Source organism: Piliocolobus tephrosceles, chromosome 16, assembly GCF_002776525.5.
Source record: "Piliocolobus tephrosceles isolate RC106 chromosome 16, ASM277652v3, whole genome shotgun sequence".
Classification (NCBI taxonomy): Eukaryota; Metazoa; Chordata; class Mammalia; order Primates; family Cercopithecidae; genus Piliocolobus; species Piliocolobus tephrosceles.
The window spans coordinates 3,671,502-3,686,357 of record NC_045449.1 but is presented as its reverse complement, the minus strand read 5'-3'; the positions used below and the strand labels follow the sequence as shown (position 1 = coordinate 3,686,357).

The window sequence follows — 14,856 nt, the reverse complement described above, 5'->3', positions numbered from 1 at the left end:
AAAAATTAGCTGGGTGTGGTGGTGGGAGCCTGTAATCCCAGCTACTCAGGAGGCTGATGCAGGAGAGTCGCTTGAACCCGGGAGGTGGCGGTTGCAGTGAGTCGAGATCACGCTACTGCACTGTAGCCTGGGCGGCAGAGCGATTCTGTCTCAAAAAAAAAAAAAAAAAAAAAAAAAAAAAAAAAGCAGCTTGAATCCTATAGCCTATGGCCCTGAGAAATCCTGTGCCCTGGGATCCTCACAGTCACCTGGGATTCCAGAGAAGCGGTCCCTACGAGCACAGAACTATCTGACTGGGTTCAAATCCCAGCTCTGCCCCAAACGAGCAGTATGAACTCAGACAAGTCTCTTAACTTCAGTGGGTCTGAGTTTTTCGACCCACCAAGTGGGGGACAATAATGGTGCCAGTCTCGTGAAGTCGTCCCGAGGGTCAAGTGAGTTGACGCGGTGTGCCTGGCGGGTCTCGCTGCCTGGCACGTGGGAAGTCTCTACACCTGTCAGCACGCGATCCTTATTAGTCCTGCTCTCACAGTTGCCTATTCAGGAACTAAATCAATCCCTTTTCTGTGATGTTACCAAAATAACCCACTCACGACACATTTGTCTGTCTACAAGGGAGGTCAGCAAACTTTTTCTTTCGAGGGCCAGACAGGAACTATTTTCAGCTTTGCCGGCTATATGGGCTCTGTGCCAACTACCCAAGTCCGCTGTGGAAGGGCAAGGGCAGCCACAGACAATATGTGAACAATGAACCTGGCCATGATCCGGCCCATGGGCCTCAGTTTCCCGACCCCTGGAGGGGGTTCACACCAGAGCAACACACGTGCTGAATGTGAGACCTCCCTGTTCTAAAAATCTCCCTGCCATCGGGGCCGGTCGCAGTGGCACACGCCTGTAATCTCAGCACTTTGGGAGACCGAGGCGGGCAGATCGCGAGGTCAGGAGATTGAGACCATCCGGCTAACACGGTGAAACCCCGTCTCTAATAAAAATACAAAAAAATTAGCTGGGCGTGGTGGCATGTGCCTTTAATCCCAGCTACTCAGGAGGCTGAGGCAAGAGAGTCGCTTGAACCTGGGAGGCAGAGGTTGCAGTGAGCTCAGATCGCACTACTACACTCCAGCCTGGGCAACAGAGCAAGACTCTGTCTGGAAGGAAGGAAAGAAGGAAGGAAGGAAGGAAGGAAGGAAGGAAGGAAGGAAGGAAGGAAGGAAGGAAGGAAGGAAGGAAAGAAAATCTCCCTGCCATCTTCAGCTGGGAACTTCTCAGAACTAGGCTCCTGCTAAGTTGCCCAGCTCCCTGCCCCCTCTTCTGATCACCTTCCAACTCTTCTGTTGCTCAGCCCATCTCCACCTGTTACTTGCCTCGCCCAGAGGAGCTTCGCTTTCTCAAATGTTTTCTTCCCAATCCACATCTTTACAGATTCCATCTTTAATTAATGCAGTAACTGTTCGCTTGCCTCCCACACTGGGACCTGTGCCGGGAACTCAGGAGTTGGTGATGAATGAGACGGATAGCTTTGTCCTCCTGGAGCGCAGTCTTGGAGAAGATGGGTTAATACATAATCACACTAAACAAACTTATGATTATAAAGCGAGAAATGTTCCCAAAGAAAACACATGGAGTGAAACAGAAGGAAATAACAAGGACATATCTGGGCTATAAGAGCAGGGCAAAAATAAATAAATAATTGATAAATAAATAAATACAAATGAAATGGTCAGAGAGCTGGAGTGTGGAGGGTAATGGGAGGGAAAGCCAGTGAGGGTGGCAGGACCTCTACCCCAAAACAGCTTCTCAGTATCTTTTCTTAAATAAAAAATGTTCAGTTTTTTGTTGTTGTTGTTGATTTTTTTGAGACAGAGTTTTGCTTTGTTGCCCAGGCTGGAGTGCAATGGCATGATCTTGGCTCACAACAACCTCTGCCTCTCGGGTTCAAGCAATTCTCCTGCCTCAGCCTTCCAAGTAGCTGGGATTACAGGTGCCCGACACCAGCTAATTTTTGTATTTTTTAGTAGAGACAGGTTTCACCATGTTGGTCAGGCTGGTCTCAAACTCCTGATCTCAAGTGATCTGCCACCTCAGCCTCCCAAAGTGCTGGCATTACAGGCGCGAGCCACTGCGTCCGGCTCCAAAACGTTCTGTTCTTGAAAGAGTGCTGGTACCAGCTGTGAGATGGGGTTTTTGTTTGTTTTTGTCTTTGAGACGGAGTTTGGCTCTGTTGCCCAGGCTAGAGTGCAGTGACGCATCTCGGCTCACTGCAACCTCCGCCTCCCAGGTTCAAGTGATTCTCCTACCTCAGCCTCCCGAGTAGCTGGGACTACAGGCGTGAACCAACACACCTGGCTAATTTTTGTATCTTTAGTAGAAACAGGTTTTCACTATATTAACCAGACTGGTTTTGAATTCCTGACCTCAGGTGATCCACCTGCCTCGGCCTCCCAAAGTGCTGAGATTACAGGTGTGAGCCACCGTGCCGGGCTGAGATGGGGGTTTTTGATCCTGAAATCCCAGATCTTAACTACTTGTGCCCTTGGCAGGGCGGAGTGGTTGGCATCACCATCGACTGGCACTGTGACCTGGACTGGCACGTACGACACTGCAAACCCATCTACGAGTTCCATGGGCTGTACGAGGAGAAAAATCTCTCCCCAGGCTTTAACTTCAGGTATCTGCCAGGCCCCCAGCAGCACATTCTTCCTTGTGGTCCTGCGGGCTCTTCTACTCCCAGAACCCTTCAGGCCTGAGAAAGTGTCCCCAGAGGGCAGCAGAGGGTCCTGGGCAGCTCCTATTCTGCTTGGGTGGCCGTGCAGGAAGCCAGCAGGGAGCAAGATATTGAAGTCTCAAATCCCCTGTCCCTGGGTCTCAGACCCCTCGAGGCCCACCCGGCCAGGACTAGCTGGGGAAACTGCTGACATCGGGAGCTGGAGCAATGGCTGGGCACAGCACCCACACCTGTAATCAAGGCATCTTGGGAGGCTGAGGTGGGAGGATTACTTTGAGACCGGGAATCTGAGGCTGCAGTGAGTTGTGATAATACTACTGCACTCCAGCCTGGGTGACAGAATGAGACCCCATCTCTTACAAACAAACAAACAAACAAACAAAAAGGAGTTGGGGCCAGGCGCGGTGGCTCACACCTGTAATCCCAGCACGTTGGGAGGCCAAGGCGGGCAGATCACGAGGTCAAGAGATGGAGACCATCCTGGCCAATATGGTGAAACCCCGTCTCTACTAAAAATACAAAAATTAGCTGGGCGTGGTGGCGTGTGCGTGTAGTCCCAGCTACTCGGGAGGCTGAGGCAGGAGAATCGCTTGAACCCGGGAGGCTGAGGTTGCAGTGAGCCGAGATCTTGCCACTGCATTCCATTCAGCCTGGCGACAGCGCAAGACTCCGTCTCACAATAAATAAATAAATAAAAATAAAAAAGGAGTTGGGGCAAGAGTTGAGCACAGCTTTCTTAGAATGAGGCCTGGGATCCTGCCCGGGTTTGGGGATGGGGCTGTATTCAGAGACCACTAAAGTTCCTGCATCCCTGATGCGCTAAGAACCCCGGACCCAAGACAGTCCCCTGCATCACCCTCCTGCCGCCTGATCCCCTCCCCAAGGTTTGCCAGGCACTTTGTGGAGAACGGGACCGACCACCGTCACCTCTTCAAGGTGTTTGGGATTCGCTTTGACATCCTGGTGGACGGCAAGGTGAGTGTCCAGTGTGAGGGTGGTGGCAGCTGAGACGCATTCTCAGCTCCCGTGAGTACCTCTGGGCGTCTACAGTTATAGACGACCGGAGATTGGGTGGGTTCACTCAGCAGTTTTACTTATAATAACAGATGGGGCATGGGGCACGCCCAGGGCAGGGCTTTGCCACCTGTGGCCATGCCTCCCTCACAGTCTCCCTGGGCCCAGGGAGGCAGAGCCAAGGTCAAAACCCAAGTCTACTGACCAGCACCTGGTGGCCCATGTAGAGTCAGAGGGGGGCACAGTTCACAGCCGAGGATGGGAAGTCCCCTTGTCCCAGGTCCGACCTTTTCCAGCTGGGCCCCTTCCGACAGTTAACCCTTCTCTCCCTGGGTCCTGCCACCAGGCCGGGAAGTTTGACATCATCCCCACGATGACCACTATCGGCTCTGGAATTGGCATCTTTGGGGTGGTAAGCGCTGGGGTCACCGGGTCACCGTGCTGGGGTCGGCCCCTCCTCTTCCACAACTCAGTAGCAGCAGCACGTGCCTCACCCTGAAACTTGACTCTACCCGTCTCTCATGTTTGAGCCAGCAGCTGCCCAGCCCACCACCCACCGTAGATCTAAGAAAACCAAGGCCCAGAGCTGGGGCAGGACAGAGTGGGGTGGAACCATCTTGGTCCCCTGAGGGTCCTGCAGGGCCTCATCCACCCTCCAGGAAACTGGCCTCCAGTGAGGTCGGATCCAGCCGGGGCCACACCGCCAGGGACTGAGGTGGGATGTGGAGGGCCCTGTACCCGCCCTGGATTCCCACGCTGTCTCCATGCCCTGCCCTGACCTCAGGCCACAGTTCTTTGTGACCTGCTGCTGCTTCACATCCTGCCCAAGAGACACTACTACAAGCAGAAGAAGTTCAAGTACGCTGAGGACATGGGGCCAGGGGCGGTAAGAGAAGCCCCTGCGCCAGGCCCTCCGAAGGCCTCTGGCGCGTGTGTCTGTGTTGGGGTGGGTGGTGTGGGCAGCTGCTTGCCCAGCGGTGACTTGTATCCCGCAACCCTTGCCCCACACACACAGGGTGAGCGTGACCTCGCAGCCACCAGCTCCACCCTGGGCCTGCAGGAGAACATGAGGACATCCTGATGGTCGGCCCAGGACTCCTGACTGGATGCAGCGTGAGGCTCCAGCCTGGGGCCCTGGTGGGTCCCAGCCAGGGCAGAGGGGCCTCCCCAGGAAGTCTCCTACCCTCTCAGCCAGGCAGATAGCAGTTTGCCAGAAGCTCAGGGTGCATACTAGGAGAGACCTGCGCAAATCCGAGCTCTGGCTCCAATTCCACACCCCGCAGTGGAGCCCGACCCCAGCCTCAGCCGCTCCTGGTGGGGAAGGGCTGGGGCTGGGCAGGGCCTTCTCACACACCTGTACCCTAGCTTTGTGCTTCTCTCTCTGGACCCTCATTATCCAACCCGCTGCCCCCATTTCTCTAGATCTGGGCTCTCCAATGTGGCAGTCAGTAACCATAGGTGACTAAATTAAACTAAAATAAAATCAAATGAAACACAAAATTCAGTTCCTCAGTTGAACTAGCCACATTTCAACTGCTCAGTAGACACATGTGGCTAGTGGCTGCCGTACTGGACAGCTCAGGGCATTTTCACCATCGAAGAAAGTTCTATTAGACAGCCCTGCTTGAGCCCTGTTTCTTCCTGGCCTTGGGGTTCCCTGGGGAACTCACTGACAATGCAAGCTCCTGGGCCCACCGCAGACCTCCTGAACCAAAGGCTCCAGGGCTGGCCATATGATCCGCGTGGATGGCAAACTCCCTAGGCCGTTCTGGGACCGAAGTTTAAGAAGTGCTGTCCTCGAACTTTCTGACTCTAAGCTCCTGAGCAGGAGTCAGACTTAGCCCTGAGCCTGCACTGCCTGGTGGGTGCAGACACTGAACAGGGTCTCAAACACCTTCAGCGTGTGTATTGTGTGCTCGCGTGCCACACGGTGTCTCCTGCACACAACCCAGTGTACACACCACCCATGTGCACACAGCATCCTTCCACACTGTGTGTGAACAGCTTGGGCCCTGCAAATACAACCATCTACACACACCTACACCCCCAAGCACACACACATGGTCCGTGCCATGTCACCTCCATAAGGAAAGGCTTCTCTCCAAGCGTGCCAGGCCAGGACAGCCCTCCTAACCATGAATCCTTACTCAGCTACCTCGGGTTGGGGTGGGAGCCCCAGCCAAATCCTGGGCTCCCTGCCTGTGGCTTGGCCCCAGCTCCCAAGACCTGCCTGGGTGTGTCTGAACAGAAGGTCTGGGAGAAGCGAGGGGTGGAGTACAATAAAGGGAATGAGGACAAACCTCTGCCGTCCATGCTTTCTTTCCAGACAGTGTGCTCGTCTGTGAAATGTGGGACTGAGCTGGGCAATCTCTGAGATCCCTCTTGATCGGCTGGTAGGGACCAGTGAGCCGACTCATACGCCCTGAGCCCAGCAGGGTCAGCGCCGGGTGGAGAGGTCAACTCACCTCTGTCCATGGGCTGCCATCTTGGCACAGCCCTGAACATTGGCACTCTTCCCAACCCTCCACGGCTGTGAGAGGCCTGGCAGTGGGACAAGTAGAGAACCCCAGGGTGGCCTCGTGAAACAGTGGGGAGGAAGGGGCTGGCTGTGCCAGGAGGGAGATCTGGGGGAATCCCAAAGAGGGTCGGAGGGTCTTGACTGAGACTGTGTGGAGGGCCCTACTGCGGGCACGACTTCAGGCCTGGACTTATAGCCAGGTAGGATCTCTGGGCAGCATTCCCCACCCAGTCACCATGCTCCATCTAGACCAGTGCCGTCCAGTAGAACACTCTGAAATGATGGAAACATTCTCTATCTATGCTGTCCAATAGGGTACCCAAAAGCCACAGGTGGCCTGGGTGGAAATATGCAGCCAAGGAAATGAAATTTGTATTTTATTTACTTTTAATTAATCTTTATTTATTTATTTATTTTTCGAGACGGAATTTTGCTCTGTCACCCAGGCTGGATGGAGTGCAGTGGCACGATCTCGGCTCACTGCTGACTTCACCCCCTGAGTTCAAGCAATTCTCTCCCTCAGCCTCCCAAGTAGCTGGGATTACAGGTGCCCAACACCACGCCTGGCTAATTTTTTTTTTTTTTGTACTTTTAGTAGAGATGAGGTTTCACCATGTTGGTTGGCCAGGCTGGTCTCAAACTCCTGACCTCAGGTGATCCACCTGCCTTGGCCTCCCAAAGTGCTGGGATTACAGGTGGGAGCCACCATGACTGCCCAATTTACTTTTAATTAATTTAAATAGTTACATGTGACTAGTGATTACTGGACTGGACAACACAGGCCAGCCCCTGCCATCTCCCTCAGGGCCCTGGCCTTCTGCCCTCTTCCCCAACCAAGATCCGTCACTTAGATTTTATAAGACTGGAACTTCCTCTTCTGCACCCTCTTCTTTCTCCAGACACACCTGCTTTTGCACTTCCTGCCCCCTTCCCTTCCAAGTGAGCAGAAAAGAGCCCCTCCTCTGTATTCAGCCTCACCACCCAGCCCCTGACCAGCAGAAGCCACCTCCGTTCTCCCACTCCTATATGTTCCCCTCTTCTGCCTCCTCCTGGCCCAGGTTCCCCAGCAGCTCTGCCCACTCTCCCCTCACTGCAACCTTTCCAGAAAGACCAGTCCACACTTTCCTCTGCAGTTGGCCTCCACCCCAACCACTTCTCCTAGGTGCCCTTGCCAAGGTCACTGGCAGTGTCCTGGTTGCCAAGTCTAAGCAGACACTTGGGCCTCATATCCTGCTTGGCCTAACAGAATCTGATATTGTTGTCCAAGCCCTCCTTGTCGAAAGATTTCCTTCCAGCAGCTCCTAGAACACACCCTTTCCTGACTTTCCAGCCTGTCTGGTGTGCAAGGAAAAGACAAGTTTCAATTGCAGCTCTGCCACAGCTCACTGTGTGCCCTTGGGGGAAGCGGCTTAGCTCTCCAAGCCTCCTCTGTGAGTTAAGGATAATAACAGCATTTTTTTTTTTTTAATAGAGACAGAGTTTCACTCTGTGGTCCAGGCTGGTCTCGAACTCCTGGGCTCAAATGAGATGCCCACCTCAGCCTTCCAAAGTGCTGAGATTACAGGCATGAGCTACTGCACCTGGACAATAATAGCTTTTAGTAGGGTTGAGGAAAGACCTGTAAAGAGCGCCTGGCATACAGTCGAGCTCTGCCCCTCAGTCTATCCACCCTCTCAATGGTGGAGTCCACTAGTTGTTCTGGATATCTGTTCTCCCTGTAGCAATTCAGTCCGTGGTTCTTGGTTGGCCATGTGGCTGCCCAGAATGGAAGCTGCATTTCCCAGCTTCCTCTTGCAGCTGGGTCTGGTCACATGAATAAGCTCAAGTGGTGTATGTGAAAGTGCCATGTGGCAACTTCTGAGAACTTTCCTGAAAAGAGAGCTGGTGCAGACCCTCTGCCCTCTTCTTCATCCTTTTTTCCACTCCACTGCCTGGAATGTGTATGTGATTGCTGGAGCTCTAGCCGCTATCCTGAACCATGAGGTCAAAAGCCACACCCAGAAGTTGCTGGAATTATTCATTCAACAAACATCCATTGAGCACCTATGCCATGTGACAGGCTGTGTGCTGGACGAATCAGGCACAGTGCTTGCCATCGAGGAGCTCCCAGTCCCGATGAGGAACAGGCAGGTACCAGATGCCAAGTACCTGGGTGGGGCGACTAACCCATGCTGGGAAGTGGGGAGGTCATGGAAAAGGTTTCCGGGCGGAAGCAGGATTGAATTGAGCCCTGAAAGATGAGTAGGCATTAAACAGGCAGGTGGTTGGGAGTAAGGTTATACAAGGCTTGATTAGACCTGTTCTCAGGGTGAGCCACAGGAAATGCCTCTCGGTGGACTTGTGTTCCTGAAAACTTGCTCTAGCTGCCAGGTCGAGAAAGGCTAGTAGGAGCTGAGACTGGATGAGGTTGGAGGCCAGGGAGGAGGCTGCTGCAGCAATCAGGGACAAGATGGTGGTAGCCTGAGCTAAGGGAGGGGAAGTGGGGTGGACAGGAGAGGGCCGAATCAAGGTATAGTTAAGAGGCAGCATGGCAGGGCCTGGAGATGGACTGGTTGGAGCAGGAAACGGAGGCTGCAGGTGACTCCCAGGCTCCTGGCTCCACTTCGAGACAGGGACACAGGAGATCAGGTTTGGGGGAAGGATATGGGGCAAGTGGTGGTGCCAGAAGATTCACACGCAGAGGCATTAGGGGAAGAGGTGGGGGCAGAGTCCCCAGGAACAGCCACGGCGAAGGTCACCATGTCCTGCTGAGTTCCCTCCATTCCCTCGGCCCCCGCTGGGCCATTCCAGTCGCCTGCTCACCGAGCAAGCACTTCACTCTATGCTAAGCCACCTTTCGGCCTCCCTGCCCCCGCCCTGCAGAAGCTACACTCCTGGGCCTGCCATTCAAGGCCTTCCTCCCCGGGCCTCGCCCCTCCCTCGCACGCACCGCGCCTCGCCCGGGAGGGAGGGGCGCTCTGGCTCCCGCAGGCCGGGATGGGGGTGCAAAGGGTTTGGCGGGGAAGCACCGTCCCCTGCAGGCCCGGGTGAAGGGCACGCGCCGCGGCCGGGAGGGACTTCGAGGACCCCAGGACGCCGGGGGCGTGGCGAGGTGGGTCCCGCTGCAGGGCAGGGAGGGCCCCTCCAGCGTCGCCCGCCGCGGACCCTTAGTCCAGGAGGGGGCGGGAGTCCCGGGCTCCGATTGGGCGGCGCTGGCGGGGCCGTTCGCCCCGACCAATGAGCGCGGGCCGGGCGCGGCGGTGGGCGGGGCAGCGAGCGCTGCCCGGAGCCGCGGCGCCCGCGGGCTGAGCTCGGCGATCTGAGCCCCAGCTAGGCGGTGGGGCGGGGCGGGGAGCGAGCGGGGCCACCCGCCGGGCCGCGGAGACTGTCGCCCGGCGCCCAGGTAGGGATCGGCGGGGAGGGGACGCGGGCTTGGAGCGGGAGGACGAACGCCTTAACACCTGCCCCGAGCCTGCAAGGGAGAGGCGGGGGATCTGCGAGGCCGCGTCTACGAGGGAGCCGGGATCTGGTCAGGGCGGGGATCCTTCCCCTTCTGTCTGCGGGGGTCGGGTCTGCGGGGTGCCTCGGGGAGTCTGCTCGGGTCTGCGCCGGCCGCCGGGAGCGCATCGCCGCGGGATCCCCGCCGTCTGCGTTCTTCCCCGCTTCTGTGTGCGGACCGCATCCATCCCGGGGGCACCGTCCCCTGCGCCCGGCTCCTGGTTGAGGCCGCGTCTGTGCTGAGTGGGCCCGGCCCGGGGCACCCACGTGCGGTTCTCCGCGGAGCGCTCCTCCCACGGCCCTCCGGAGCGTCTTCCTGCAGGAGCCGGGGGCGGGGTGGGAGATGAATGGGGCGGCGGCGGCGCGCGGCTCTGGCTGCGCTGGGTCCTGCCTTGGCTGGGACGAGAGGGGGCGGCAGAGGCGGGCGCTGCGGCTTCGAGGCCCGGGAGGCGCAGGACTGGTGGCTGGGGGGGGTGTCCACGTGCGCGGGGACCTGCGTGTGCTGTTTGGAGGCGGGTGTGCGTGTGTCACGTGGACGCGGGAGTGTGCCTGTGTCTGCGTGGGGGGTGCAGGACAGGATGGAGTGGTGAGTGAGGGCGGGTCACGCGGACACGGGCGTGTGCCTGTCAGGGGAGGGGGTGTGCTCAAGTCTTGAGGTCATTGCAGGGCTGTGCAGAGAAGGCTGTGTCACAGGCCACAGGACCGCGCCTTGGTGGTGTCCGCAGGGCGGGCACAGGAGTGTGGGAGGGGCACACAGCTTGTGCACTGGAGGATCCCAGGGAAGTGGCACTGGCCTCCCCAAGCCCTGCCTTCTTTCCTCCAGTACATACAAATTGACCCTCCACTGCGTCCCAGGCGCACGCACCCTGGGGACCCTGCGCCTCCTCCTAGGTCTCCCACCGTCGGTCCTCGCAGCAGCCACGGGAGTCGTTTTAAACCTCACCTAACTGAGGCACTCCCCTGCTCACAACCTCCACCTGCCTTTGGGGGCCTCCTGGGCTCTGTCCACCAAGCTACCCTCACCCCCAAACCAAGCCCTGAGTCCCAGCCAGGAAATGACTGCTATGCAGTGTGAACTTCCATCCTCTCCTCGTCCTGAAATCCTGCTGAGTGCTCAGAAGAGAACTCAGGTGCCACCTCCTCCAGGAAGCCATCCCTGAGGCCAGCACAGTGAATGAGGGGCCTTCCTCTCCAGATGTAACTCCTCTTGCTGTCAGGTGCCACTTACGTGGGGAAGACTCCAGGCCAGCCCCACATCAGCCTCCCTGCTGTTCTTCATATGGATCGAGCACTGTCCCCACATGGCGTTTGCACCTGCTGGTCCCTGCGCCTGAAACGCCCTTCCCCAGATAGCTACACCGCCTCCTCCCACTTCCTTCCTTCAGGTGTCTGCTCCAATCCTGCACCCAAAAGGCCTTCCTGAACCACACTGTTATCACAGCATCTCCCAGCCCCTTTCTCTTGATCCTTCTTACTCTGCTGTATTTTTCTTCATAGTATGTACCACTTGACATGTCATATCTGAATCACTGGGTTTCTTGGTCGTTGCTCCTTGCCCCCACGAGAAATTAAACTGTATGAGAGCAGAGACTTGGTCGTTTTGGTTCACTAGTGTATCTCCCCACACAGGCTTGCACAGAGCCTGGCAGACAGTAGGTGCTCTGTGACTATTTGTGCTTGCATCCCCAGATGTCCATGTCCCTGGCTGCTTCCTAGCCTGTGACCGCCCCCCCTTTACCCCCAATCTGAGGCCACTTCTGATCCTCTGTCCCTGACATTCCAAGTTCCTGGAAGGCCAGCTCTGGGACAACTGTAACCACATTTGCATGTTGGAAATCCTCCCTCTAGCAACTGGTGTGGAGGATGGGGTAGGGTGAGGTGGAGGTGTGAGCCTGGAGTCAGGGAAGACCCATGTGGCGGGGAACGAAGCAGTAATCGGAATCTGGACTTCTAAGGCGTTCAACTTGTGAGCTCACCCAGCTGGTAGTGGGGAGATCAGGGAGGGCTCTCAGAAGAGGCAATGGCTGAGCTGTCCTCCAGGCAGCAGAGGAGAGGGAGGCGTGTTCCTGGCAGAAGCACAGCTTGTACAGAGGCCTGGCAGCAGGACAGAGTCTGCAGTTTGGGAAGCTGTGGTGTGGCTGGAGTGGAGAATAAGTGTGGGGTTGTGGGGAGTGAGGATGGGCAACAGGGAAAGGATGAGTGACAAGGAGGGCTCCTGGATTGTTGGTCTGGGTCAGAAAAGAATGGGGAGGATGTGGTACCCGTCTTGTAATGGAGACAGAGGACGAGCAGGTTTGGGGAAGATGCTGAGTTGAATCTGGGCCCTGTTGGATCTGAGCTGCTCGGGAACATGGAGGGGCAGGCCGCAGCTAGCTGGGAAGAGTGGGGCTGGAGACACAGACCTGGTGTGGAGGATGAGGAGGGTCACAGGATGAGGCCTGAGGACCATCAGCCTCTGTGGGTGGGCCAGGACGATGCGCTGGGGGTAACTGTGCTGAGTCAGGCAAGAGCCCGTATCAGTGCTTGGGGGCTCCCCCAGGCTGGTGGGAGCGGGCGTCCTCACAGCAGGAGTCGTCAAGCATGACTTGGCACCAGACGCCTGGGCCTCCCTCAAGGGGACTGAGTCATCCTGGGTGGGGGCGGGAGCTGCGGAGGGCACCCGTTGCCAGGGCCATCCAGACACTCGTCAGGATCATAAACACGGCTCCAGTGAGGCGGCCCAGGGATGTGAGGACCACCTTCTGTGTCTGGCCTGGGTGGCCGCCACCTCTGCGGCTTTCCCTTCTGTCCATCCCCTCGCCTGGACGTAGCTGGTCCCTTGCCTAGGCCTGGCACTGGGGTTCACAGCGGCCTTCCAGAGCTCAGAATGAGGCCTGACCAGGGCCTGAAGTCCTCCCAGGCGGAGCTGCTCGAACCCACGTGGATGGCGGCAGGGTCTGCCTGCTCTGCCCTGCTCCGGGACTCCTTTGAGGGATGCAGCTGGATGGGGCATGTCCTGAGGAGGAAGCCAGGCCAAGCGGGCGTCTGGAGCCAGGGACCCACATTCCTTGGGAGTGGCCAGACACTTGGGGGGTGGGGCACAGCCCGGGAGAAGAAACCTGGTTGGTGGGTATATGCCAGGCCATCCTGGAGCCGGGGGCAGAGGTGGGGTTGGACCTTGTACATCAAGGCTCTCTTGGATGCTTCTAGACACAGCCACATCCCCGCCCAACAGGGCTCTGGCACAAACTACTCCTGGGTCCACACCCCATTCTGTTCGTCCCATCGCCCTGGGAGTTGGCAGGACGGTGGCCCTCTCTTTGATTCACATGTTAGGAAACTGAGGCTCCAAGAGGCTCAATGACTTGTCCGAGGCAGCAGGTCCCCAGTCTGGGAGGACGGGATTGAAGTGGTTTTTCCCAAAGAGGGAGGGCTGGAACCTGGCCGTTCTTGGCCACAGGACTAAGCCAGTGCTCAGGCCCGTAGGAATCTCTGCTGTACCATGGGCCTGGGTCCCAGCCTGTCTGTCCATCTTTCCGTTTGCCCACATGGCCCTAGTTATCCACCGAATTAAGTTTCTACAAAGTATCAACTGAGGCCTGAGCTTGGGAAGGGCCTTGAGACACCCCCTGCGTGAGCCCCCAGATGGGCTCGGGTTTCTGCCTGGGGCACAGAACCCAGCCCAGCAGGCAGTGCCAGGCTGGTGGGCCTAGTGACTACGGGGGAAAGTCCAGATATGAGCTCTGGGATCAGGCTCCCAGGACCCCCAGGGGTGCAGGTCACCCCCCTACCCTGGGCATATGTACACGGAGACCTGCAGGCACACACGCACATAAGCACACCTGCACACATACACATCACACCGAGGTTTTCATCTCCATGCAGATGCGCTCCTGTGTGGGGACCACAACACGCACAGACACACACTGCCACCCCAGGCCCCCAGCCTGTGTGCACATATTCCCTCCCGTGCAGATGCGCGGCCGGGGCCCCAGGCCCTGTCTCCCCGACACGACACGCGGCAAGAACCTTGGGCCTTCCCCGGCGGCCGCCTCCCTCGCAGACACGCTTAGTCACCTGAATTTGATCCAGGCGGGAGGGAGGGACGGAGAGCCTGACGTCAGCCCTCGCAGCCGCCTTCCGCCCGCCCGCGCCTCCATCTGGGCCACAGCGTGTCCCAGCAATCACAACAGCGACAGCACAACAACAACTCACTTTTACGGCGCCTCCTTAGTGGCAGGCCCCGTTCTGAGTGCCTCACGCACACTCCCTCCTCAGCATCTCACCACGTGTGTGAGGTGAGACCCACTAGAACCCCATTTTGCGGGTGAGGAAAACCCAAGACACAGAGGCCAGGCCACCTGCTCACGGGCTCCCCGCCAGGAAAGGGTGCTGCCTGGCTGCCTGGCTTCAGAGCCTGGGCGCCAAACCGGGTAACGGGGCTCAGGCTGGGACAGGAAGCCTGCTGCCCCGACTTGCTGGCTGATCCCGGGCCCATCCCCACCCACTGGGCCTCCCTCTACCTATCTAAGAAAAGCAGGGAAAGGTGTTCAAGGGTAAAGGAGGATGGCCTTCTGCTGGAATAGCAACCTTTAGGAAATATGCAAATTTTATGGGCCCGGGGGCAGCCTATGGCTTCTGCCTGTGGCGGCTCTGAGTTCCGTAGTCCCTGCCTAGGGCCAAAGAGCAGGAGCTCCCAGCTCTGGAGTTCATTCTCTTCTGTGTGCTGGGGCCTGAGGCTTGCTGGGGTTGTGTCTCTGCGGCTGCTTTCTCATCTGTCTAATGGGGACAGGGCTGTAACAATCACTATGGCAACCACTCATTTATTCAACAAATATTTATCGAGTTCCTATCACACGCCAGGCACTGATGATCTTTTGGAGACAAGGCAGATGAGAGCCCTAATCTCATGAAACTTACATTCCGGAGGGAAAAACATGGCTTGCAGGGGCGGAGGGGTGGGCCACCTGCTGGGAGGAGCCTGGTGGGGCCTGGAGGGTGTTCCCAGCTTTGGCTTCCTCCTTGCTATGCTATCTGGTTTCCAAGCTCTCCCTGAAGCTCCAGCCCCACTCACTGTCCCTCTTACCTCCTGCAGGGAGGCCTCCCTATGCCACAGCCTCTCACCTCCTCCAGGGAGGCCTCC

The 14,856-nt window shown here is 57.4% G+C and overlaps 2 protein-coding genes across 8 annotated transcripts in view; both read left to right on the top strand.

Annotated features, from left to right (window-relative positions):
• The window catches only part of P2RX1 (purinergic receptor P2X 1), a 22,384-nt gene extending 16,345 nt beyond the window's left edge, over positions 1–6,039 (top strand). For 3 of the 5 annotated variants that reach the window (XR_002724926.1, XR_002724924.1, XR_002724925.1), the window contains exons 8-12: positions 2,541–2,668; positions 3,610–3,700; positions 4,086–4,151; positions 4,274–4,625; positions 4,755–4,802. Coding sequence is in view for 1 of the 5 variants with exons in the window: in XM_023184728.2 (XP_023040496.1) it covers positions 2,541–2,668; positions 3,610–3,700; positions 4,086–4,151; positions 4,524–4,625; positions 4,755–4,820 (453 nt within the window). In the remaining 4 variants the exon portion in view is untranslated. Of the gene's footprint in view, positions 1–2,540; positions 2,669–3,609; positions 3,701–4,085; positions 4,152–4,273; positions 4,626–4,754 lie in introns of all 5 variants that reach the window. The other 2 variants (XR_002724927.1, XM_023184728.2) reach the window with 2 other exon arrangements.
• Positions 6,040–9,236: 3,197 nt separating this feature from the next.
• Positions 9,237–14,856, top strand: part of CAMKK1 (calcium/calmodulin dependent protein kinase kinase 1) — a 33,895-nt gene continuing 28,275 nt past the window's right edge. For 2 of the 3 annotated variants that reach the window (XR_002724923.2, XM_023184721.1), the window contains exon 1: positions 9,507–9,639. The gene's annotated coding sequence lies outside the window, so the exon portion shown is untranslated. Of the gene's footprint in view, positions 9,349–9,506; positions 9,640–14,856 lie in introns of those variants that run through there. The other variant, XM_023184722.1, reaches the window with a different exon arrangement.